Consider the following 25,730-nt stretch of genomic DNA (forward strand, 5'->3'; position numbering starts at 1 on the left):
ATATTTATTATAACGAACTTACAACACTACAGTTCTCAGAGGCCTTTGGCTTCGATAGTCTTGACTAGATTCTTCCAGTTGTTCTGGTCCTTCACTTGTTCTCTCCAGTCCCTTGGTCCCATTTCTTCTATGTCAGTCTGGACGGCATCAAACCACTTCCTTCGTGGTCTCCCCTCTTCTTTTCGATCCCTTGTTCTCCTTCAAACAAAACTCTTTAAGTTTCTTTCTTGTGGTGTTCGTGAAACATGTCCCAACCATCTAACTCTCTGGGCCCTGATTTTCTGTCTTATTTTGGGTCTCTTATACATCTCCATTAGTTCCTGGTCTGTTCATCTGCATCATTCCCCATTAGCCTCCTTATACTAACAAAAACTTTTCTCAAGATTCTCCACTCTCAAATATTCTAACTTTTTTCTTCTTTCTGATTCATTGTCCAAGTTTCACATGCATACAACACCCTTGGGTCTCACTACTGTTTCATAAGTTGGAAACTTAGCTGCCCTGGACACGTTTTTTGCCTTAAATAGTGCGTTTAATCATCCTACTGTTTTACTACCTTTTAAAAACCGTTTATCTATTTCTCTCTTCCTTCGTCTCCTTTATTTGTTACTGTTACACCAAGGAACTCAAGGTCTGTTACCTTATCAAATTTATACACTCTGTCATTCGTCCTTAGAGTGAAACTTCAAGACTGTATAATATACGTAAAAATAATCAGAAATAACTCGCATGTTGTTATTCGATTTTCATTTGTTTCCGAGATATGGGGTGTTAAAATTTTTCTTACAAACTGACGATTTATTTATTACTATAAAACCGGTTGAGATGTGCAAATGAAATTTGGTGGGTTTTAAGACATAGTTGTTGCGCTTGTTTTGACATATAATTAAGAATTTTATATTTACCATTGGCGCGCATACGGATAATAGTCTGTAATTTTTAAAGATAAAAATGGTACACCACTGAAATATTTAAAATTAAAAATCTTTCTTGAATTCCTCGTTCAATTTTTGACAAAAAATCTATCTTTCGTTTTTTCATGCAACGCTTCGTTTTCATGCAAAAAAAGGAAACATCTTAACGCTTACAAAGTTTTCGACGAAGTTTCTGTATGAATGTGTAGAAACTTATTCCGAATACGTTGTAAGCGTTAAGATATTTTATTTTTTGCATGAAAACGAAGCATCTTATGTACAAACATGAAGATAGATTATTTGTCAGAAATTGAACAGGGAATTCAAAAATAATTTTTAATTTGAAATATCTCAGTGGCGTACTTTTTTTTTTTTTTTAATTTTTCAGACTGTTACTCGTACGCGCGCCAATGGTGAATATAAAATTCTTAATTATGTGTCAAAACATGTGCAACAACTATGTCTTAAAAACCACCAAATTTCATTTGCACACCTCAACCGGTTTTAGAGCAATAAATAAATCGTCAGTTTACAAGACAAATTTTAACACCCCATATCCCGGAAACAAATGAAAATCGAATAACAACATATGTTTGGCACATTCCTCCGCACTCACCCTGTATATTATATTATTTTCTAGCTTCTTCAAAATTGTGTGAACATTTTTCGAAGTTCTATTCTTGAATGTGCCAGAAACACCAAGTCATCTGCAAAACCCATGCACTGTTGTCATTTGTTCAAATCATGCCGCTTGTCTGAATATTTGCTTCTCTATCTTTTCTTAATGTTGATCTGAAGCTATTTCCTTGTGGCATTTATATGGGAAATAAGCCACAATTAAATTGAAAAAAATAATTTTATTAACTGGTGAAATAACGTTTCACCCTGTATACAAATAATGTTCGTTACACAAACCAATCCTAGATCTCAGAAGTCACTCAACTGATCCCTTAAAAGCCGTCAAACCGAAAGGTTTATCGCGCTTTTCTAGTTCCAACAACACAGTTCGCTTCTAGCCCTCGAGTAGAATAGTTCGCTATCAGTCCGCAGAAAGAACAGTCGCCAGTCGCTTAATATAGCAATCTTCATGCCACTAAAAATAACGTAAAAGCAATGTTGCCAGTGTTACTCGTAGCCTAGAACATTCCTGTACGCAGCAAATCTTATCGTTGTAGTAGTTATACAGTGAAGTAAAGTGACAGTCCAACGTCAGTGTTATACGTACGTCAGTGTCATACGTCAGTTATACGCACATAACCATCCTAGTTTTTTATTCACCATTCTTCATACAATAAAGTTTGTTACGTGTAAACCGCTTTTCTTTCCAGCCCATGGCTGGTGGTCCTTCGATCTATTGTTAACTACGCCCTTTCTCAACCAATTAACGTTTTTTTAAAATCGGGTACTGTTGTCAAAATACAAAATACTACTCGAAACGTTAATAAAATCTATCTTTTCTAGTACTACGTTGAGTAAGTCTATTGACAGGGGGTTTTCTTGTTTTAATCCTCTAGTGACGTTAAACTGATTTGAAAAACTTCCTTCTGTCATGGCATGGCTTCATTGACTGATTGTATTAGTTAGCGTCACTTAAACTAATCCTATCAGGTTCTCTGACATTCCTAGTGATCTCATTGTTTCGTATAATCCGTTTCATGAGATGAATAATAGGCCCATTTTAAAACCATTAAACAGCATAGTTATGAAAGCGTAGATTTTGTACATAACTATTGTTTTGTAATAATTTTAGCCATAAATATTTGATCGGTTGTTGTTCTCTGTCTGAAACCAGCCTGGTATTCTCCTATTATCTCTGTTTAGTAGGTCTATATTCTAGTTCTTATAATCCTTGCCAATACCTTATATCTATACCTACCTAATGTACTATTAATAGTACGATCTCTCTGTAATTTTCATAGACAGTAGTTAATCACCTTTCTTGTGATTTGGGCAGAGTGTGTCATTGCTATTAGACCAAGGCGCATGTGTAAAAATATTAGTACATTTGGACGTTGAGAGGTGACTCATACTTTTTTGCAGAAATTGATTGGAAATAACTCATATAATATTAATTGAGTTATCTTCCCACTCAAAAAGGTTCGGAACATTGTTTAAATAATTAAAATGTCAAAAAATGAAGGAAAAATTCGATTTTTTCTTCGTTTTTTGATTATAACTTGCAAAGTATTCACTTCCTAGAAAAGTTACATAAACATAAGAGTTGCGTAATTAAATTTCATACAATATAAGATTGGTTAATAATTTTAAAAATTGTCACCCTTGTTGCAAAATAGCAATAATTGCGAAAGAAACCATAAAAAAACAAGTATTCGCATTTTACGCTTTTCAACCATTTATGCTACACCTAGGACCTTCATATTTCACTCAGAAAAACTATATGACATAATAAAGCAACACTGTGAATTTCATTAAGATCGGTTTGATAGATTTTGCAAAATAAATTTTGCAATCCAGCTTTCGCAAAAAATATTCATTTTTTCAAAATGTTGCAGGACTGAAAATAAAGCAGAGAGCAAGTTGAGTTTGTTTTACATATAGAACAATATTGTTCCTTTCATTTGTAATTTGCAAAATTAAAATCGGTTAACTATCACGGCGTCACGAATTTTTTAAATGAAAATTAATTTTTGGTGCTACGCGCAGGTTAGCGTATAGTTTGCTCTGATTGGGCATTCCAATGATCTTTGATAATAATTGATACATTTTAATTTGTATTACATTTCGACATAAATAAATAAATTTGTTTATTGCAAAATAAAAACATATACCCTGTCCTTTGAAATAACACTTTTTTTAGCAAAAACTTTCTGTGTTCATATATTTTAACTTAGAGAATAAAAGTTTTATTATTTTTAAACGTATGCAATTGTTTAAACAATATTTCACAAACAATAATCAAATTATTTTAATTTTTGTGGAATTAAAATATTAAAATACAACAAAATATAGAGTAATAAAATAATATATTAGATAAAGATTGCAAGAAATTTTGGTGGAAATCAACTTGTGTGAATCGAACATCTCTGTCCTGCGCATAGCACCAAAATTAATGTTTATTTAAAAAAAAGAATGTGTGTGTACTTTGTACGCACGTAAGAAGTTATACTTCTATTATATGATTTAAACGAAATTAATATACTTTTTATTTATATTTTATTTAAATATTAAACTAATTTATACTTACTAGTTCTCTAAAATTTTATTAAAACAGTGCCAAAAATTAAAATAATAAAAGAATAAAACACACACAAACACATTAAAAATGCCACAAATGATTTCTGAACATTAATTGTCGGAAATTTTTTTAACTAAATACGTATTTTCTGAAAATAAAATTATATAATAAATATACTTACAATCATAAAATGTATAAAAAAAAATAAAAAAATAAAAGTTTTTATTGGGATTCGAACCAGCTATCAGCGCGGTTGGTATATTGGGGTTCATTCGCCTTAAACGCTTCGCCACGGAGGCAATGTGTCATTATGTGCGAAGATCGACTAACTAAACGGATTAAGCTTTTGACATTTTTTAATTAAATTAAATTATTTTGATTTTGAATTGAAATGATTTAGAATTGAAAAAATACAACAAAACATAGAGTAAGAAAACAATGTATTAGGTGAACATTGATAGAAATTTTGATGGTAATCAAATTATGTAAAAAAAAATAATACATACTATGTATTTTGGTAGGTTCAAATAGGTAGGTACCTATGATACATTTACAATTATTACGTACCTGTTGCTTTTAAAAACTATTTAAATGTCACTACAATTATAAACTTTTTTGTTTCTGTCCTCACAACAATAAAACTAATACAGTGGAACCCCGATAAGTCGGCCCCCGATAACCCGGAACTCCGGCTAACCCGGACCGATTTTTATCAGACAAACATTTCAACAATAAAAATGTATTACTGTTACAAAATCTCGTGAACCTAATTCATTCATTTGGTGACGTCAATATACGAACGAAACGATTGATGAATCCGACATTACTGAAAATATCAGGGTGCAGATGGGACCCTGTCGCGCAATTCGCAGCAAATAAAATAGTCGTATGTTTTTGGCTTCATTTTATTTCGGTTATACATACGCATTTTCAAGGTTCACGAGGTTTTGTACCAACTCTATGTAATATTATATTTGAGAGATAATGGAACCGGATTGAACTACATAGGTATAACATAGTAAAAATGACTCATGGTACACCACATTCATTGTCGAAAACAACATGCACCTGTATTATCCTTTATTTTTTTGAAACTGTCTGTGTTAGCATTGTTTAGAAAAGACTATTAAAATTCTTTTTTTAACAATGGTGTTAGTCATCACTTTTATTAAATAACATAACATCAGAGACGGTATTATGTGTAGTAAAGTCGTATTATTGTTCGCTTCCGTTTTGTAATCGTTCGTAAATTTATTCAGATTTTGTGTTTGCGTGTCTTTTGTCTATAAGGGCAACAAAACGTAAAAATGTTGTAGTGGCAATGGAAAAGAAACTAGAAGCATTAAGTAGAATTGATAAAGGTGAATCTTGCAGCATTATATTATGGTGTCGGTACATCTACAGTATCGGATTGGAAGAAAAATAGAACTAAAATCGAAGAATTTTTTTTTTCAAAATGATAACAAAAGACAGTTTAATCGGTGCAAAGCTAATAAAGCTAAGAATGAGACTTTTGACGACGCTTTGTATGTGTGGTTTTGTGTGGAATGCGAACGTGGTTTACCAGTGTCTGTGTGACAATTATAACGGAGTTTATCTGTAAGCATACCATATTTTATTAATTTTTACCATTTTCTCCGGCTAACCCGGATTTTCGATAACCCGGATCGGCCGCGGTCCCAATTAATCCGAGTTAACGGGGTTCCACTGTATATACATTTGTTTACCTTCATATTGAACAATTATTTATTATTGACAGATCATTTCAACACCCAATCAGAGCCCGTATAACGACTAATACCATACTGTCGGTGTGCGCATGCGCGCAGATCAATATAAATTCACCCTCAATCTCAATCGCGCCTAAAGAAGTATAACTTCAAAAATTCCTGACGCCGTGGTAGTTAATCGATTTTAATTTTGCAAATTTAAAATGAAAGGTACTGTATTCTTCTATAATATGTAAAAAAATTTGAACTTTCTATCTGCTTTATTTTCAGTCCTGCAACATTTTGAAAAAATGATTTTTTTTGCGAAAGCTGGATTGCAAAATCTATGGAATCCATCTTAATGAAATTTACAATATTGTTTTACTACATCATATAGTTTTTCAGAGTAAAATATGAAGGTCCTATGTGTAGCACAAATGGTTGAAAAGCGTAAAATGTGAATAGTTGTGTTTTTATGGTTTTTTCGCAATTATTGCTATTTTGCAACAAGGATGACAATTTTTAAAATGTTTAACCAATCTTATTTTGTAGTAATTACGCAACTTTTATGTTAGTACAACTTTTCTCGGAAGTGAACACTTTGAAAGTGATAATCAAAAAACAAAGAAAAAAATCGAATTTTTCCTTCATTTTTTGACATTTTAATTATTTAAACAAAATTCCGGACCTTTTTGAGTGGGAGGATAACTCAATTATTATTATGTGAGTTAATTCCAAGTATTTCCAAGCAATTTTTGCAAAAAAATATGAGTCACCTCTCAACGTCCATCTCAAAACAGATGCGCCCTGGACTATATGGCATTTTTTCGTTTTCCATATTTTTACAATATATCGAGCTATGTATCTTTTTTTGAAGTATATCTCCTCCTACTTTTAAAATTTCATGCCTCTGCTGGCACTATATTTTCTCCCCTACTTTTATTATTCTTTAAGTCTCTTATTACTATTATTATCTCCATTTCTGTAGGTTCTTGTTTTTGGTATTGTTCTGTGTCTTGTTGTATTTCGATTTCTGTTTGGCCGTTCTCGTTTAATAATTCGTCACATACTCTGCCCATCTGTTTAATTTTTCTGTCTTTTCTCCTAATAGTATGCCTACCATCTTTATTTCTGTAACACATTGTACATTTATTTTGTGTCACTCGTGTCTTTTTTATTCATTGATACAAATTTCTAACTTCTTTTTGGACATTGTTTTCTTCTATTTTTAATTATTTTTTTCTCTTCTTTTGCCTCTGTTCTCCTCTTTTACCTTTTTTATCATGTTGTTCTGACGCTATTTTCTTGTGGCATTTTTGTAATTAACTAGTTTTGATGGGAAATAAGCCACAATTTTACCAAAAAAAAAAGATTTTATTAACATTTAGACGTCCAGATCGAATGCCGTTGTCATTTGCCGATTTGGACGTCGAAATGTTAATAAAATCATTTTTTTAGTAAAATTGTGGCTTATTTATTTTATCATCTGTTCCAGACTTGGTACCCTTCTTTACTTATGTATTGCTTCATTTCACAAAAAAATCACATTAGCGCCTCTAATGCTATCTTTTTCTTTTTCAGCACCGGACATTACTCTAACATCGGTATGGATTTGAAGAGGCATATGGACGAACAAAGCGTGGGAAGTCCTTCTAGTTCTGGAGAAAATTTAGATGGAGAAATTGAAATTAAAAGACCCAGATTCGGTCAAGTGAAGTTCGAGACGGAATAAAATTCCCGATAGTGAAAATCGTCAGCGATCTTATTGTGCTTTAAAAAAATTACTTGGAATCCATAGACATATGGAACAAAACTCACAATTTATCGAAAGTAGATTCGTCATCATTTATGTCAGACATGTTTAATAATAGTATTTTCTCTATTTAGAAAGTATTTCTTTATTAATTATCCCAAAGTAATTCACGTACAGTGTCTGCCAAAACTTCAGAATTTGATCAAAATCAAAGCTAAGTACATATACCCTTTTTACTACAAAAACATGTTCATTCAAGATTCATTGCGTCATTCAAGATGTCTGACGCCAGAGCATTGCCAAAACATTAGAATACGACTTTTCATCATGGCCATGTTTTTTGTACAGTGAGAAGCTAGGCATCATTACATGTCAGATATATTTTTCTTTGTTTTTGTTTACTGTACAAATAATATCTATAATTCGTTATTCTAATTAGTGATATCAATCGGTTTTCATTACTTGCTAAAATATATTAATTAACAACAATATTATCGTAGTGCATAATCAATAAAATTAATATTATATGTATTCCGATGGTGTGTGTGTTGACGGAAACAGTTATATAAAATAATATTAATTAAAACGCAAACAACTGTCAATAATATACTTATTTATTTTTGGTAATAAAAAGCGTGTTTTGCTTATATCTCGAAAGGGTATGTTGTTGACCTATTCCTACGACCGCTGGGTTGTGTCTCTCCACGGTAGACTGTGAATCGACCCTTAGTTATATATCGACTGACTGTGGCTGAAAAAAAAAACCACAAACGCTAATATGTTTGTGTTTCTACAATATGGCTAGAAAAGGCAATAAATTACTACATCTGGCGTTTTAAAAGTTGAGAACCTTTCTGTATTTTAAGAAGTTGACATAAAGAGCGTGGCCAGTGTAGCCTCGAAATCTATTAGTGTTTCCTTGAAAAAAACATTAATTTTATACCATCTGGTTTTGTGTTTTACGAACGAAAACACATGTGAATTTTAAATGACCGTTTTGAGGAAAGTTATTAAAAAGTAAAATTAGCAAAAATAATAATTAAAGCTTGTCGCCACATATGTACTGAAGATTTCCACAGTTTTCACTATATTTCGTCACTCAATCGTTCTCTCCAGTTCTTTCAGTTTTGCCAGTCTCCTACCTGCAGATTTCTTCTATCCATTGATTCGTCCACTTTATTTCTGAAAGATCTTCGGGGTCTGTCCGAAGTATAGCTTCTCATTGTACAATAAACATGCCCATGATGAAAAGTCATATTCTAAAGTTTTGGCAATGCTCTGACGTCAGAAATCTTGAATGACGTAAGCGTGCTTTTGTAGTAAAAAGGTTATACTTCTAAATTGATAGAAAGTTTTTACATGTCCAGGGTAAGATGAGTATATGAACTACGTTTCCTTATTTCGTATCTTAAAACACTTTATGGTTATTTTACTATACGTATACGTACCAATATAATATTATGATAAGCATCTAATAATCTTAAAAAGATTAATGTTAATTATTAGGACCTAGTCCGACAATAAATAAATGATGCCTCATACTGATTTATAATTTTATACAAAGTACTATTGATGAATTATAGTAGGTTTGTTCGTAGAACGATCAGCAACCGTTGCCAACCATCAGACGCATGCGTGTTCGTAGTCTACGATCTCTAACTGTTAACTGCGCTGCGCGAACTGTTAACTGCGCATGCGTCTGATGGTTGGCAACGGTTGCTGATGGTTTGGATCGTACTACGAACAAACCTAGTCTAGGCGCCAGAGGGGTCACCGTGTCCTTTTCAATTCTGATGGAGAAACTCAACGGTTTCTTATGGATTTTTGGCTGCTGATTACGAATTTCGAGGGTGGATTTCGATCCGAGTGATCAAAAGATTGTTATAAACAATTTAATTATTTATAAGGCTCTGGCTCATAAACTAAAAGAGATAAAAAAATTGTTTCAAATAAAATTTGTTCCTTAATAAAAAACGAAGAAAAAAACGTTTACTAAATTTAAATCCAACAATTAGAACTCAAGCTATTGTAAAATTAGTGCACAATGCAAATTGCAAATTGCAAAATAAGTATTTTTCTAAGCTTTATCGATCGTAACTCGGCTTCTACGCAAGCAAATTAGCTTCAGAAGGTCTCATTTTAAAGCTTGATTAGGCGAATAGGCTTCCAAACAAAGTTTGTTAGATTACTTTATCTTCATTTGTTTTAAAGTTATACCCGTTTGAAGTTATAATTTTCTTAAAAAATTATACATTAATTTGTTTATAAGGGTTTCAAGCAAATTTGAGCTATAAATATTTATACTTTAATTAACAATAATGATAGAAGCACTCAAAAGGAACAGTTTGAGCTTATGAAAATGTTCGTAAGTTTATTTTTGGCTAAGATGTCGATATTTTAATGGCGCGCTATGAGACACAAGGTCGGCTCACAGTCAAGTAAGTAGGTATTTTTCGACGCTTTATCGATCGTAACTCGGCTTCTACGCATTGAAATGAGCTTTTCATGGTCTCATTTTAAAGCTTAACTAATAGACTTCCAAACAAAGTTTGCAAGATATGCGACCAATGTCAAACTCAATCCAATTGCATATAAAAAGAGCATTTTATGTGGTGTACACACAATTAACGTGCCTCGAAGATACTGCAACAGAACTTGATCCAGTTGTATATGGATATCATATAGATTATGAAACTCTGAGGCAACAAAAAGTTTTAATTTTAAAGCCTTCAAGATCAGATTTAGTACCACCATGTGTCTGTAAAAATTGCCATAAGAACTTATGCAGATATAAAAAAGTTGAGATTCCCTCTATATCTCGATGCAGATGTATGAAAAAAAAATGTCTGTAAAAATAGTAATAATAAATAATATCAGCTTACTTTTTAGTTGTATTTCTGAAATATTAGTTTTTAATGTTTTTTTTTCTCATTTAGTACAAAAAATGGAAGGCAAATTAAATAGAATGAAAGGTGATACGAGGTACAGTATGATGATTTAATTATAAAAATTATATAATAAAATTTTATTAGGATCTTCAAAAATGAAACATGAAGATAACGTATATATACAATATATACATATTATAAATTATAATTTGCATCGAGAAGTTAGCGCGTGAACCTTTACACTGTGAGCCAATACTTAGTAAGACAATAGCTTTACGATGTGAGCTTGCGTCTCATAGCGTGCCATTAAAATATCGACATCTTGGCCAAAAATAAATTTACGAACATTTTCATAAGCTCAAATTGTTCCTTTTAAGTTCTTCTATCATTATTGTTAATTAAAGTATAAATGTTTATAGCTCAAATTTGCTTGAAACCCTTATAAAAAAATTAATGCACAATTTTTTTAAGAAAATTATAACTTCAAACCGGTATAACTTTAAAAATGAAGATCAAATAATTTAACAAACTTTATTTGGAAGCCTATTAATTAAGCTTTAAAATGAGACCTTCTAAGGCTCATTTGCTTATGCAGAAGTCGAGTTAGGATCGATAAAGCGTTGAAAAATACTTATTTTGCAATTTGCATTGTGCACTAATTTTACAATATTGTAAGTTCTAATTGTTGGATTTAAGTTTAGTAAACGTTTTTTTCTTGGTTTTTTATTAAGGAACGAATTTTATTTGAAACATTATTTTTCATCTCTTTTAGTTCATGAGCCAGAGCCTTATTAACAATTTATAAACAATTAAATTGTTTATAACAATTTTTTGACCACTCGGATCGAAATCCACCCTCGAAATTGGTAATCAGCAGCCAAAAATCCATAAGAGACCGTTGAGTTTGTCCATCAGAACTGAAAAGGACACGGTGACCTCTATTTGGCACCTAGACTATTACTACAGTTGGTTTATGATACACGAAAAATATCGGTAAAGAAAAATAGCTTAATGCAATTTGAACATTGCTGCCAAGTCTCAACTATTCAACATGGGTTTTTCACCCAATCTCTACGATACATTCAGTGTAATAATCAATATAAGACAAGTAGGTTAGGTATATAAAATTATTCTATGTAAAAAATGTATATTCAATCATTATGGAATAAAAAAAGGTACACGACATGCAAATATTAAAAAAAATTGCAAATTTTTTAATAGAACTCCAAGAGATGAATATAGAGCTTACGTACAGTGCGAGCATAAAGTATGGAGACATAAAGATATCTCTTATCACTCCGTATAATATAATAATAAAATGTTGGTTAACTCCATAAAAAATATTTTAGAGGTGTCAAATCTGGGGATCTTGCTGGCCATTCGATAGCTCCTCTTCTTCCAATCCATTTGGAAATGTATTGTGAAACTCACGAGCGTCTCGAAGATAATGAGGAGGTGCTCCATCTTGCTGAAACCAAATTGATCTGCTCACGAGATATGGATTTATATCATTAGGAAAGAGTGGCTAATTCTGGAATTAACTCCAATTCTAAAAAGGCCTATTCTTCACCTATTATGGTTCTATCCTAAAAATAAGGCTCAAAAAAGAATGTCTGTGCACTTTGTACGCACGTAAGAAGTTATACTTCTATTATATGCTTTCAACGAAATCAATATACTTTAAACAGTTTATTTATATTTTATTTCAATATTAAACTAATTTTAATACTCACTACTTTCCAAAAATTTTTATTAAAACAATACCAAAAATTAAAAAAATAAAAGAATAAAACACACGCAAACACATTGAAAAATGAAACAAAGAAATTATTTCTGAACAATAATTGTTGACAAAAATTTTAATTAAATACGTATTTTCTGAAGAAAAATATATAATAAATATACTTACAATCATAAAATGTATAAAAAAAATTAAAAAAATAAAAATTTGCATTGGGAATTGAACCTGCGTCTATAAGGTTGTTAGATTTTGAACTCACCGCACGCAGAACTTAGCTAGCGAGGCATTTGAATGATGTGGGAAGATATAGCAACTAAACATTTTAAACTTTTTTGACAGTTGCTTATTCTCTTAGTTTAATTAAATAAGTTTGATTCTTGCGGAATTAAAATATTAAAATACAACAAAATATAGACTAATAAAGCAATTTATTAGATATGAAGATTGGTAGAAATTGTATTGGTAATCAAATTATGTAAATCAAAGCATTGCCTAATATAGGTACCTACATTTTCCAAATAGGTATGTAGGTCCTAATCTTTTAATACAATACTGAAACATTTAAAATTACGTACCGGTTGCTTTTAAAAACTGTTTAAAAACTCACTACAATTATAAACTTGCTTTTTGTGTCTGTCCTCACAACAATAAATACTAATATACTACATACAATTTGTTTACCCATAACCATTGACGTATTAATAAAATAACCGACATATTGAACAATTGTTGACAGGTCATTGTAATTACCCAATCAGAGGACGTATAACGTTTAAGCTGTGTCGGGTACCAAGATTTTGATGATTTCGCGCACATATAAATTTACTATCAACGCGCCTAAAGAATTATAACTTCAATAATGGTGTTATCAAAAATTTCTGCCCACAAATTGATCTTTTGTCGATACTGCGAAACTGTAATGAAATATTGTAAAATATACGAATCGTCCTATGTAAAAATTGGCGTATTAAGGTACTAGTACACTTTAGAAGACCAAAAATAAGCATTTTTTCAAGATTTTTTTTTCTCAGAACCTTTATTAAAAATGAACATAAAACTTTTTACATATTAATATCTAACTCTTAAAAAATATAAAAAATATATCTTTTCATTTATGCACGTACACTAATATTGTAGAGGGCGCCAAATTGGAGGCCTCGAAAAGAAGTAGTTCCGATGGCGGACTGATGATCTCAGGATTGGAATCTCTGAAACAAAAAAATCGTACGGCATTTGAAAAAGGAAGGTTTCTTACGTGATAATTTACGACCGTTAGTGAAAAATTGCGCAATAAAAGATTTTCCGGAAATTTGAAAAACATTTGTGAAAAATCGCTTATTTTTCTTCAGTATTTCATGGTTAAAAATATTTCTTTTGTATTTTAATACTCAAATCCTTCCTTTTTCAAATGCAGTACGATATTTTTGTTTCGGATATCCCAATCCTGAGATTAACTGTCCGCCATCATTTTTCGAGGCCTCAACTTTTGCGCCCTCTACAATATTAGTGTACGTGCATAATAGAAAAAATATATATTTTTTGTACTCTCTAAGAGTTAGATATTAATATGTAGAAAGTTTTATGTTCATTTTTAATAAAGGTTCTAATAAAAAAATTCTTGAAAAAAAAAAAAGATTATTTTTGGTCTTCTAAAGTGTACTAGTACCTTAACCGTATATCCTAGGCGACAAATTGGATTGTAGCTGCCCAGGACAGAGAAGGGTGGAGACATCTTGAGGAGGCCTATGTCTGGCAGTGGACAACTTTGGCTGTGTGATGATGGTGATGTACATTTGGCAACGTCGAAAATATAAAATTTTAAATCGCTGGTCGATCTAATATACATTATCCACCATTTTGTTACTATATCATACGGGGTGTCATAGATATCTTTATGTTTCCATACTTATGTGCACTGTATACAGTGATGAGTGCGCTAATAACCGGCAAAATAGCGCAAAAGATGGAAAATATAATACATTGCGCAACAAAAAGAGATGAACTAGTGGAGGTGGAAATGACCGTTATAAACGTATAAATTAACAACATTACATTACATGTAAAATTTAATAAAAAAATTTTGTTCTGGTAAAAGATATATTAGTTAAAAAGCCTCTATATAAACATAGAAACAAAACGTTTTAGCTCTGTAACAAGAGCATCATCAGTGTTACAAGAACATGGTAAGCTACCCAAAAATACAAAGGTTAAAACCTTTTAAAAATAGACTAAAAGTCTTATATAAATGTAAACATCGTAAAATCCAAAGAATGGATATAATTCCTATGTATGTGGCTTTATGGCAACATATGACTCCCACATGTGGTAAGTGGGTTAATAGGTAATAATTAATTAGTCACCTGTCACCTCTTGTAACATAATGACCTAATTAATTATTACCTATTAACCCACTTACCACGTGTGGGAGTCATATGTTGCCATAAAGCCACATCCATAGGAATTATATCCATCCTTTGGATTTTACGATGTTTGCATCTATATAAGACTTTTAGTCTGTTTTTGAAAGGCTTTGACTTTTGTATTTTTTGGTTGGCTCACCATGTTCTTGTAACACTGATGATGCTCTTGTTACAGAGCGAAAACGTTTTGTTTGTATGTTTGTAGCCCTATAGGGGCTTTTTAAACTAATATACCTTTTACCTCTACAACAATTTTTTAATTAAATTTTACTTGTAATTAATGGTATACAGCCAGCTACAGGAAATTCTTCCTTGTGGATTATTACATTACATAGTTTTCCACCTTTAGACGTCTATGACATTAGTATTTTATAAAATTCTACTGTCACACTGACAGTTGTCATACTCCTCTGATACATCTAAAGGTGGGAAAGTATGTAATGTAATGTTAATTTATACGTTTACAACGATCATTTCCATCTCCACTAGTTTCATCTTTTTGTTTCGCAATGCATTGTTTTCCATCTTTTGCGCTATTTTGTCGGTTATTAGCGCGTTCATCACTGTATATTACAACACTGCAAGTTTAGTCTACTCCTACTCTTTGGTCACTGGGAAGGCCACTGCTGCGATGTGAGTGAGTGAGTTTAGTATTAATAATTGTACTATTAAGATATGTATGTTTTAGCACTTAAACAAGGAAAATAAAATGTTACGTCGCTTTAATTTACCAAATCTTTCTTTCGGTATTGATTTTTATCTGTTTTCCTAATCGTTGATAAATTAAAAAATGAATTTAATAAGAAATAAAGAAGATTTCTGATTAAATTATTATTTATTAAAAAATATTTCAGTAGGTGTTTTATTCATCTAATATTGGTTTATAATTGTAACCTGTTTTAACCTTTTTTGACTGAGCTGGAAAGACTATAAACCGACTAGGGAAGGTACTATTAGATCCGGAAAGGAACACATGCTAGGATATAGCATCCAGTCCCCAACCAGTCTTCTTCTTTTTCTTGTGCCACTTCTATCGGAGATTGGAAATCATCAAGGTTATCCTGACCTTGTTTACAGCTGACCTAAAAAGTTCATTAGTGGTGCAGCTAAACCACTCTCTCAAATTCCGCAACCATGACATTCTTCTACGGCCTGGATTCCATTTTCCTTCTATTTTTCCTTGCATTATATTTTGAAGTAATGCGTATTTATATCCTCTCATCAGGTGACCCAGATATTCAAGTTTTATCGTTAACAATCGGGTCTTTTCATATCCTTCGTAATACTTCAAGGTTTGTGACTCTTTCAACCCAACTTATCTTCAGCATTCGACGGTAGCACCACATCTCAAAACTTTCAATATTTTTTATGTTCTATTTGGGAGTCCAGGCCTCTACACCATATAATATCGTGTTAAATACGTAGCCTCTTAGCATTCTTAATCGTAGAGGGAGCTACCTGCAATCTCTGTTGCAGAAGAATTTTCTCATCTTTATGAAGGTGGCCCTGGCAATTTCGATACGTCTTTTTATTTCATTGTCTTGGTCTCCAGTTTCGTTTATTAAAGTTCCGAAGTATTTGTAATGTGATACTTTTTCAATTTGATTGCCGTTTATACTAATATGTGCTGGTTGTGTCATGATTTTACTGAAGACCATATACTTGGGATTTTTTGATATTGACGTTTATGCCATAATTGTTGCAAGCAATATTTATGTTTGTAAGTAATCGTTGTAATTCTTCTACTGTTCTTGCAACTAGTACAGTGTCGTCCCGTATCGAATATTATTTACAACCTCTCCATTGATTACGATTCCTTCGTTTGCTTGCAAAAGGGCTTCCTGACAGATGCTTTCACTATATACATTAAATACCAGTGGTGACAAACCCAACCAGTCACCTACCAACTAAATCCGTCTCTTCTACAAGCAGGGCACCACCGGACGAGTTCCGTTCAATCGGTGAACCAGACATTGGGACACCTTTAGCAATCTGAAAATTTGACAGGAGAACTTAAAATAACATGAAGAGGCAGTATTGTAAAGAAACAAAAATATGGTAAGATAAAAAGTGCTGGTGTATATGGTTTGACAAGGGGGGGATGTAAAAATAAAAGAGGAGGAGGTCTTAAAAACATCTTACGTAATATAATTATAGATCTGGTTGTAAAGGTGCCGTCTATTCCGTCGTACGTTCAGGCTGTAAGGGAGCATGATCGCATTATATGAAATTTGTTACTTTATCCACCCTGTTCCTTCGTTTCTCTTTCTAGCGTCTCCTTTTTCTGTTTTTTTTTGCGTAATTAGTTCCACAGTACGTAGGCTTCTTTGTTCTCCATCGCTTTTTGTATCAAATTATTAGGTTTTATCGTTCCTAGCCTTGATGGGAGAAGTTCCTAACCTTGATGAATAGAGGGTAGGAGAAGCTTAGGAAATAGACGCGTTTCCTGATTGAAGAACCTGAGAGAGTGGTTTGGTTGCAGCTCACGGCATTTGTTCAGAGGAGCTGCCTTGAAGGTCAAAATAGCCATGATGATGGCCAACCTTCGTCACGGAGATGGCACTTAAAGAAGAAGCCTTGATGGTTCTCTTTGGAAAACAGTGCAAACAAAAATGCAGTTTTCTGCGTCGTCTATGACGCTACAATCTATACATAAATCATTTGTGCTCTTTATTCGACGTATGCGCTATCTAAAGAAGGCATGGCCAGTGAGAAATTGTGTAAAATAATAATTTAACCTTCTGAACCTGAATTTGGACCATCTTAGCACATCATATAATACGTGGTGACAGATATAAACTCCTAAAATTAATAATGCAGGGAAAGATTTAAGGGAGGCGCAGCATAGAAGGTCCTGGCTGAGAAACATCAGAGAATGGTTTGATGCAGCTCAACTGAACTCTTTCGGGCTGTAGTGTCAAAAGTTAGAATAGCAATGATGATTGGCACCTTCGTCGCGGAGATGGCACGTAAAGAAGAAGACCACGTTAGAGATTAACATTTTGGTCCTTTGAGCCTTCGCTTTTTGTGCATCCCATTCATTTTTCCATTTTTGGAGCATAGCTATATGATCCTACTTCCGGTTAATGATCGTTTTCTCTGTTATATAGAGTTTCTCTTTCTTTAGGCAGGAGGTGAATTGGGAGAGTACCCGTTATGACCTTTAGGGCAGTCCTAGAAGTAGTCAGATGCACTCTTGCTACCTTTGGAAGGGATTTGTTTGTGCCTTTGTTAGCAGTTCCTGATATATAGCTTTTCTCAAGGCTTCCTACCAAACGGGAGTATGTATTCTAGTTCCTAATCTGCCATGATATTTGTCGTAACAACAGTTTTGAAAATCTAGCAAATGTAAATTTTACAGTTCAATATTTAGTTTACATGAACTTAAAATAAACTATATTCATTGCAATAAATCGAGCAATAATTTAACACCAATATTAATAATACGTATAGCTTTTAATATAAAATAAAAAAACCTAAAAAAGACAGTTGTTAAAACATAATTTCTGCAAACACCATTTTTTATTGCACTAACAGTTTAATAAAACTATAAACTCATATCTCACAAAGTGTCACGTCTATGGGTCAAGTATTTATCGTTAGATGACACTAGTGTCATTATACGATTATCCAAAATCAACGACGCACCGAACACAAACAGTTGGTTTTTTTTCCAACTCATACTTTTTTTAGTGCGGTTTGGAATGCACACTAAAAAACGCTGTCCACACCTATGTTTACAAATATGTTTTCTCAATTTGTAGTAGGTATCTGTAAACTTCGATATCAAAAAATTATCGAACGATGAACGAAGAAAATGATGAACGATGTCCAGTAAAAATCCGAAGTATAACTGTAATGGAGTTATGTATAGATAAATCTTTTGAAGAATTGAGATATGAAGAATATAAGATAAACAACAAAAGCTGTAAACTTCGATATCAAAAAATTATCGAACAATGAACGAAGAAAATGATGAACGATGTCCAGTAAGAATCCGAAGTATAACTGTAATGGAGTTATGTATAGATAAATCTTTTGAAGAATTGAGATATGAAGAATATAAGATAAACAACAAAAGCTGTAAACTTCGATATCAAAAAATTATCGAACAATGAACGAAGAAAATGATGAACGATATCCAGTAAGAATCCGAAGTACAACTGTAATGAAGTTATGTATAGATAAATCTTTTGAAGAATTGAGATATGAAGAATATAAGATAAACAACAAAAGCTGTAAACTTCGATATCAAAAAATTATCGAATGATGAACGAAGAAAATGATGAACAATGTCCAGTAAGAATCCGAGGTATAACTGTGATGGAGTTATGTATAGATAAATCTTTTGAAAAATTGAGATATGAAGAATATAAGATAAACAACAAAAGCGGCAAGTAAACTAAAAAACAATTAGGAATGCATGTCATATATTTAATTATTACTTTATTTATATGTCATATATTTAATGACATGCTAACCCACAGGTACAAACTTGACGGCAAACAAATTCAATAAATTTTTCCTCATATATTAGTTTTTTCCGTTTACCAGGCGTTTACCAGGAAAACGCTGCTGCCAAATAAAAAACATATATCGCACCTCTGCTCAAAGAGTGTCATAACTCAAAAAATTTTAAAATTGGTTATATTGCACCATCAGTTTAATAAAACTTCAAACTCCTATCTCACAAAGTGTCACGTCTATGGGCCAAGTATTTATCGTTAGATGACACTAGTTTCATTATACGATTATCCAAAATCAACGACGCACCGAACGCAAACAGTGTCACATATTGACTTGTGCAAAGCAGTTGTCCATCTAAGATGTGTATAAAGCGTCGTTTGTCGAGTTACGACAGTATAATGTGATTACTTTATTCAAAACAATCTGCGTATGTGCTCAAGAAAAGTGACACATTTATCACTTATTTATCTTTCTTTTTGCAGTATTTTGTGTTTAATGGTGTTACTTGTATTTAGAGTTACATCATTAAAAAGTATAAGTTTGTTAATCAGATAATAATAATGATATTATATTCTGTACTGCAAGTGTCACTTTTGATAAATAATATTTCGTAAATTTTTCGTTATTTTATCTGTATAGTGTTACAACTCATTTTTTTTTATATATGTAATATACTTAATACGCTATGTAATAGAGCTTCAAAAACCATTGGAACTGACTAAAATAGTTATTATTCTAATTTTAATACTTTTTGAATTAAGCCCGAAAATGTGGGACAAACTTTAAACGTCGTTTTCTCGAAACTTTGCTTTTTTTACTTATGGCACTCTTTGAGTGCAGGTACGATATCTCAGAAATAGTGTAAATCTTAAATATTTTTAGATACAAATTAAAAATTTTGCTTATACTTCTTTTATTTTAAATAACCGATGATCACTATAAATTGCGCAGCGGTGTGTCTGGTGCGATTTTTTACGCATTTAAACTGATTGATTTAAGAATTTCTCAAAAAAGTAACCTCTACAATCATAGGTCAAAACGCGGTTCATGTTATAATCTGTGATCAAACGGATTTTTGTTGTGCAATATTTACTGTTTTATCAGTAGTCAGTATTAGTTTGCCGGATAAAAAACTGTTGTAGAATTAGATTGCGTAGTAAAATTTAACAACTATGAGGGGAGATCAAAAATTTCAGAACCAATTCTTAGAAAATTATTTCAAAATGTTATAAAAAAATCATTCAATATTATACCATTCAATCAAAGTAGTCTCCTAAATAAAAAACGTTTATTGCCCTAATACAAACATGCTAAACAGTTATTTACATTATTATTTAAAAAGCTCAACAGACCTTGAAAGCCTAGGGCTAAGTCTTTGTCTGGGTCTTCCCTTTCTTATTTTCATGATAGGCCCTGTTTTAGGATCATTTTTGGCATACTATTCCTTTCCATTCTCATCACGTGTCCCATCTTTCGCACTCTCTGTGCCTTTATGAAGCAACTGAAGCTTGGTTCGTTGTACAGTTCTCCTAGCTCCCTGTTTGTTCGTCGCACCCAACCTTAAACCGCGTTTTTGCCTCCATAAATAGCTCTGAGCATTTTCCTTTCCCATCTTTCCAATTTCTCCGTATTTGCTTTATTCATTGTCCATACTTCGCTACCATACGTCACTGTGGGCCATTTTTGGGAAAAGTTATTTACCAGCAATTTTATTGCTGGAATCGAATCTTATGATTGTATATATTAATAATATAGGTATGCAAAGTACGCAGATAGTGTGCTACTTTTTTTATAAACAAAGTGGCGCCCGAAAATCGTGTTTTTTTAAATTTTTGCTCCATAAAGATTTTAACTTTACACCAAAACGCCCAAATAAAAATTCACCGTAATTAAATTCAGCATAGAGACGTGTTTTTCCCAATTTACTTCGACGAAAATTTTCCCCGGAAAATGCGGGTTTTTCCAACAAAATCTTTAATTTTTAACTAAAATTTTAGATAAGTAATTGTTTATCAATAATTAAATAACTTGATAATATAAAAGCTCTTTTCCTATAGATTTTAATTCCAGAAGCCTAAGGAAAATGAATGAACAGTTTAGCAACAATTGAATTGTTAATTAAAAATTTACGGTCGCTATAATAACCACAATAATTATACATAATACATAAGAATATCTATGATTTTTGTATAAAAACGCACTATACCTATCTAATGTACTTTACAGAATTGAAATTGGACTATTTAAGCGGCCTCAGGAATATTTTAAAATTATAAACAATTTTTTGGCTTATAAACAAATAGAATATCTCGGGAAATATTACATTAAATTAAACCATGGAGACGGTATTGGAAAGAATTCGGCAGTACGCTTCTTTTAAACGAAAAAACGTTTAATTGTGATAAGCGGTTCCTAAATTAATTAAATCTCAGGAACCACTCATCACAATTAAAAGTTTTTTTTTTTAAAGAAGCGTCCTGCCGCTTTTTTTTTCAATAGCCTTTTCATGATTTAATTTAATATTTCCCGAGACATTCTATTTGTTTATAAGCCAAAAAATTGTTTATAATTTTAAAATATTCCTGAGACCGCTTAAATAGTCCAATTTCAATTCTGTAAAGTACATTATATAGGTACAGTGTCTTTTTATACAAAAATCATAGTTATTTTTATGTATCATAATTATTGTGGTTATTATAGCGACCGTAAATTTTTAATTAACAATTTAATTGTTGCTAAACTGTTCATTCAATATCCATCGGCTTCTGTAATTACAATCTATACGAAAAGAGCTTTTATTTTACCAAGGTATTTAATTATTGATAAACAATTACTTACCTAAAATTTTAGTTGTAAATTAAAGATTTTGTTGGAAAAACCCACATTTTCCGAGGAAAATTTTCGTCAAAATAAATCGGGAAAAACACGTACCTATGCAGAATTTAAAGTTAAAATCTTTGGAGTTATAGAGCAAAAATTGAAAAAGAAACGCTTTTCGGGCGCAATTTTGTTTATAAAAAAAGTAGCACACTATTTGCGGACTATTATTAATATATACAATCATAAGATTCGATTCCAGCAATAAAATTGATGGTAAATAACTTTTCCTTGTATTTTGCTAATTAGCTGAGTAAATATCCTTAGCTTTGTTTTTCTCGATACATATTTGGATTTCATCAGTGTTCTTAGGCTTTCCATCTTTTTATCCCTTTGCTAATCTGGCATTCAGTCCACATTCTTCCTGACCTTTTTCATCTGTAATAACCATACGTAAAATGGAAAACTTCCTCGAAATTATATTCCCTTGCTTCATTAGATATGATAGTAAACTGTCCTCTCTTTGCTCTGTATTTCCGAGTATCATGTTCTTTGACTTTTCCTGGTTTATTTTTAGGTCAAAGTATTTTGCTTCCTTGTATAATTTTTTCATAACATTTCTTAATTATTTTCTTGTTTTCGTTAGCATAGTAAGATCATCAGCGAAGGCCAGACATTGATGTTCATATTGTTGAAAACGGTTCCGGTCGTTTTAACTCGGCTATTTCTGATTATTGTTTAAATACAAATTAAAAACCACCGTGGATAATGGATCCTCTTGCCTAAGACCTCTGTTCATCGTTCGATGAGAATCCTCTTCGTACTACCGGTACCATAGTAGGTACCACCTGTAGGTACCATCATACTTACTACACTGCTTGGCTGTCTTCGACAACCACTTGGCTGGACCCTGGTTGGATGGTTAATCGGTTTATGAGTATCACGATGTATCCTTTGCATTCTTTTTCTGGCGAGGATATCTCTGGTCTTAAGGAGTCTTCTTGTGGCCTGGTGGAAGAAATTTCTGGTCTTATTCACAGCCGACTCTCTCAGTGGTGTGTACTGGAGCCTTTCATGGATGGTTATATTAGGTAAACCATGTCTTAAGGTATCCATACGTTAGTGCTCCGTGTAGCAGTTCCACAAAGTGGATACGTTGGTGCTAGCCGCTCACTCTCTTCGATTCAACCGGTTTGTGGTTTTATGTAGGGGAGCGCATATTCATTTGAGCAGCTACACGAGCACCAACGTATGGGTACGTACCTTTACAATGATGATTCAAGAGATATGTGGAATGTGGTTTAGATATGATGGGATAATGTTCTTCCTTTTAATATTTTCAAAATATCTGCCCTTCGTACATAGGTGGTGCTAAGTCTGTTTTTAAACCAAGAGGAGTAATTCAAATTTCCCGCATTTCACACTATTGGCATTTCATAGGTTAATTAAGTTATATCAGCGGTTTGTTGTATTTTCTAAAAACAGTTGTTTTTAGAACTCTTTAGCGACGTATTAGTATAATATAATATTTATGGATTACCGTCAAAAGCCGATATGATCGACCAAAAAAGAAGATGTATTTGGTGATATTTCTAGTGAATCTGTCTTTTTAGTTTATTCCTCTTGGTTTAAAAATAAAGCTTAGTAATACTGAATATAATAAAGAAAACTAAACGGCGGCGGCGGTTTTATAAACAATAAAAGAACCCAACATAAGAAATATGTTGGGTTATGAAAGAAATATATATTATGTTGGATAAACATAGGTGACTATTTTACCCGACTTTCTCCTAAAATTATTCATAATCATATTAAAAAACTAGATATAGGTAATGAAATTTTTAAAGAATTCATAAGCTAGTAGCTTGATGGCAAATTATTGAAAAACATAAAATTCGAATAGAGAATAATGAAAATAATTTATTAAATGATTTTTATAAACGTTATAACCTAGTAAATGTATTTAATTTTGTTAAGTCATAATTGATTAATGTATTATATAATTTTTTTTAAATGTTCCTGGTTGATACAGTAGATTTTGATTTTCTAAAATAACAACAAATTTTAATATAGTTCTGAAATTACTTTCTTGTGACATTTCTATATTATCTACTTTATTTATTGGAAATAAACCAAACTTCTAGTTGAAAATACGTTATTTCCAATTAAAATTGTAGTTTATTCGCAAAATATATAGTTGATAACAACAATTTTGCTTTGATTAAAAGCTTTGAATTTAGCCTATTTCGTTTAAATGAATTATTGATCCTGTATAAAGACGGTTTTACATGATGCTATTTTCATGCTAGGCAAGAGCCATGCAAGACAGATTATGCAACTGCGCATGCCCACGCGCTATTTCCATGCAATTCCTGTGCTAGACAAAAAATTAAAACGTGTTCTATTTTTCACGCTATTTTGATGCAGTTGTCAAATTTCATGTCGCCAATCGCCAAAAAAGTTAAGCTTATTGTGTAAATTTAAATGTTATTTATTGGAAGTAATGATAATTTGGGATTTATACTTGAATATAGTTTTAATGCTGGACTGAAATTTCCAAGTGAAATATCTAAAGTTAATGTTTTGGTATATTTCCTTTGCTGGCAACAATGAAAGTGGTAGCAAAAATTGCACAGAAATAGCTCCGATATAAAAAGGTCAGGCTAGGCAAGAGATATGCCATGCAAGACGGACTTGCATAGCATAAGACTTGCATAGCCTAAATGTAAAGCTGCTTGAAGACAAAAAATTCTACGTAGACATACTGTTGATCAGTGTGTTAATTACTATGAATTCTATTGGTGAATATTTCCAAATAATTTAGTATGGCAGACACTGTAAACAAATTAAAAATGTTTTCTCGACTAGGCGTTTGTAATAATGTTGTTTCCTAAATTTCAAAAAATTCTAGAAAAGTTGACTATTGTTTATGATGTAAATTTTGGAAATGTCGGTTTATATTTTTGTTTTCTAAAATTATCATTATGTACATAAGAACTATGTACCATATACGTACATGTTTTAATTTGTTGATTTTTATTTTATATTCTTGGAAACTATTGAATAAAATGAATATTGAGGAGTGAGATATATTCGGAATTTGTGTTTTTATTGCATTTACCTTCTCTTCCTTATTATGGATTGTATATCTAGTATATTTCAAGGCCACTTGTCGTTTCCTTTGTGAACTTCCATAAGGCCTTTGATACCGTTGAGCTGGATGCAGTCTCGAGTGCTTTACATGTATGCCGTATCGAATATCGATATACGCTCCGAGCGTTAACAAAGTGTCAAAGCAAAATCGACCGACCTGCTCATGGTGGCGGTTTTTTGAAATTTTATCAGGACGCTTTGTGTATGTTCCAATGAGACATTTAAAGAAAATGCCGTGTCACGCTAGTGATATTATGTATTAATATAAACAGAAAATAAAAACGCACTTAATGTGATATAAATTCTTCACTTTCCAATATTGATTATCAGTTTGATTTTGTATACATAACCTCATTATCGCAGTTTGTGTCAATAAATATTTATTAACGAAAAAGAAAATATTTTGTTGCACTATAAATTACATTATAAATTAATAACTAATGAATTCTAACAATTGTATTTGGTTATTATCACTACAAAATAAAATATTCAAGTTTAACAAAATAATCCCATAAGACTCAATGTTAAAACGTCCTGACAAAATCTGACAGCGTGTCACGTGACTGTAAGTAGAGGGGAGACGCACGGAGCCAGCGAGCAATAACACTACTGTCTACAGTGAGTAAAGTCATGACAAGGATGATACTAGAAAGAATGAAACAAACTATAGAC

At 32.0% G+C, this 25,730-nt stretch overlaps 1 protein-coding gene across 1 annotated transcript in view; it reads left to right on the forward strand.

Annotated features, from left to right (window-relative positions):
* Positions 1-25,004, forward strand: part of LOC114328731 (forkhead box protein K1) — a 109,262-nt gene extending 84,258 nt beyond the window's left edge. Inside the window, exon 8 of the mRNA XM_050656570.1 lies at positions 7,401-25,004. Coding sequence (XP_050512527.1) covers positions 7,401-7,551 — 151 coding nt within the window. The 3' untranslated portion in view covers positions 7,552-25,004. The remainder of the gene's footprint in view (positions 1-7,400) is intronic.
* Positions 25,005-25,730: the final 726 nt, after the last annotated feature.

The sequence above is a fragment of the Diabrotica virgifera genome, chromosome 7 (assembly GCF_917563875.1).
Source record: "Diabrotica virgifera virgifera chromosome 7, PGI_DIABVI_V3a".
Lineage (NCBI taxonomy): Eukaryota > Metazoa > Arthropoda > Insecta > Coleoptera > Chrysomelidae > Diabrotica > Diabrotica virgifera.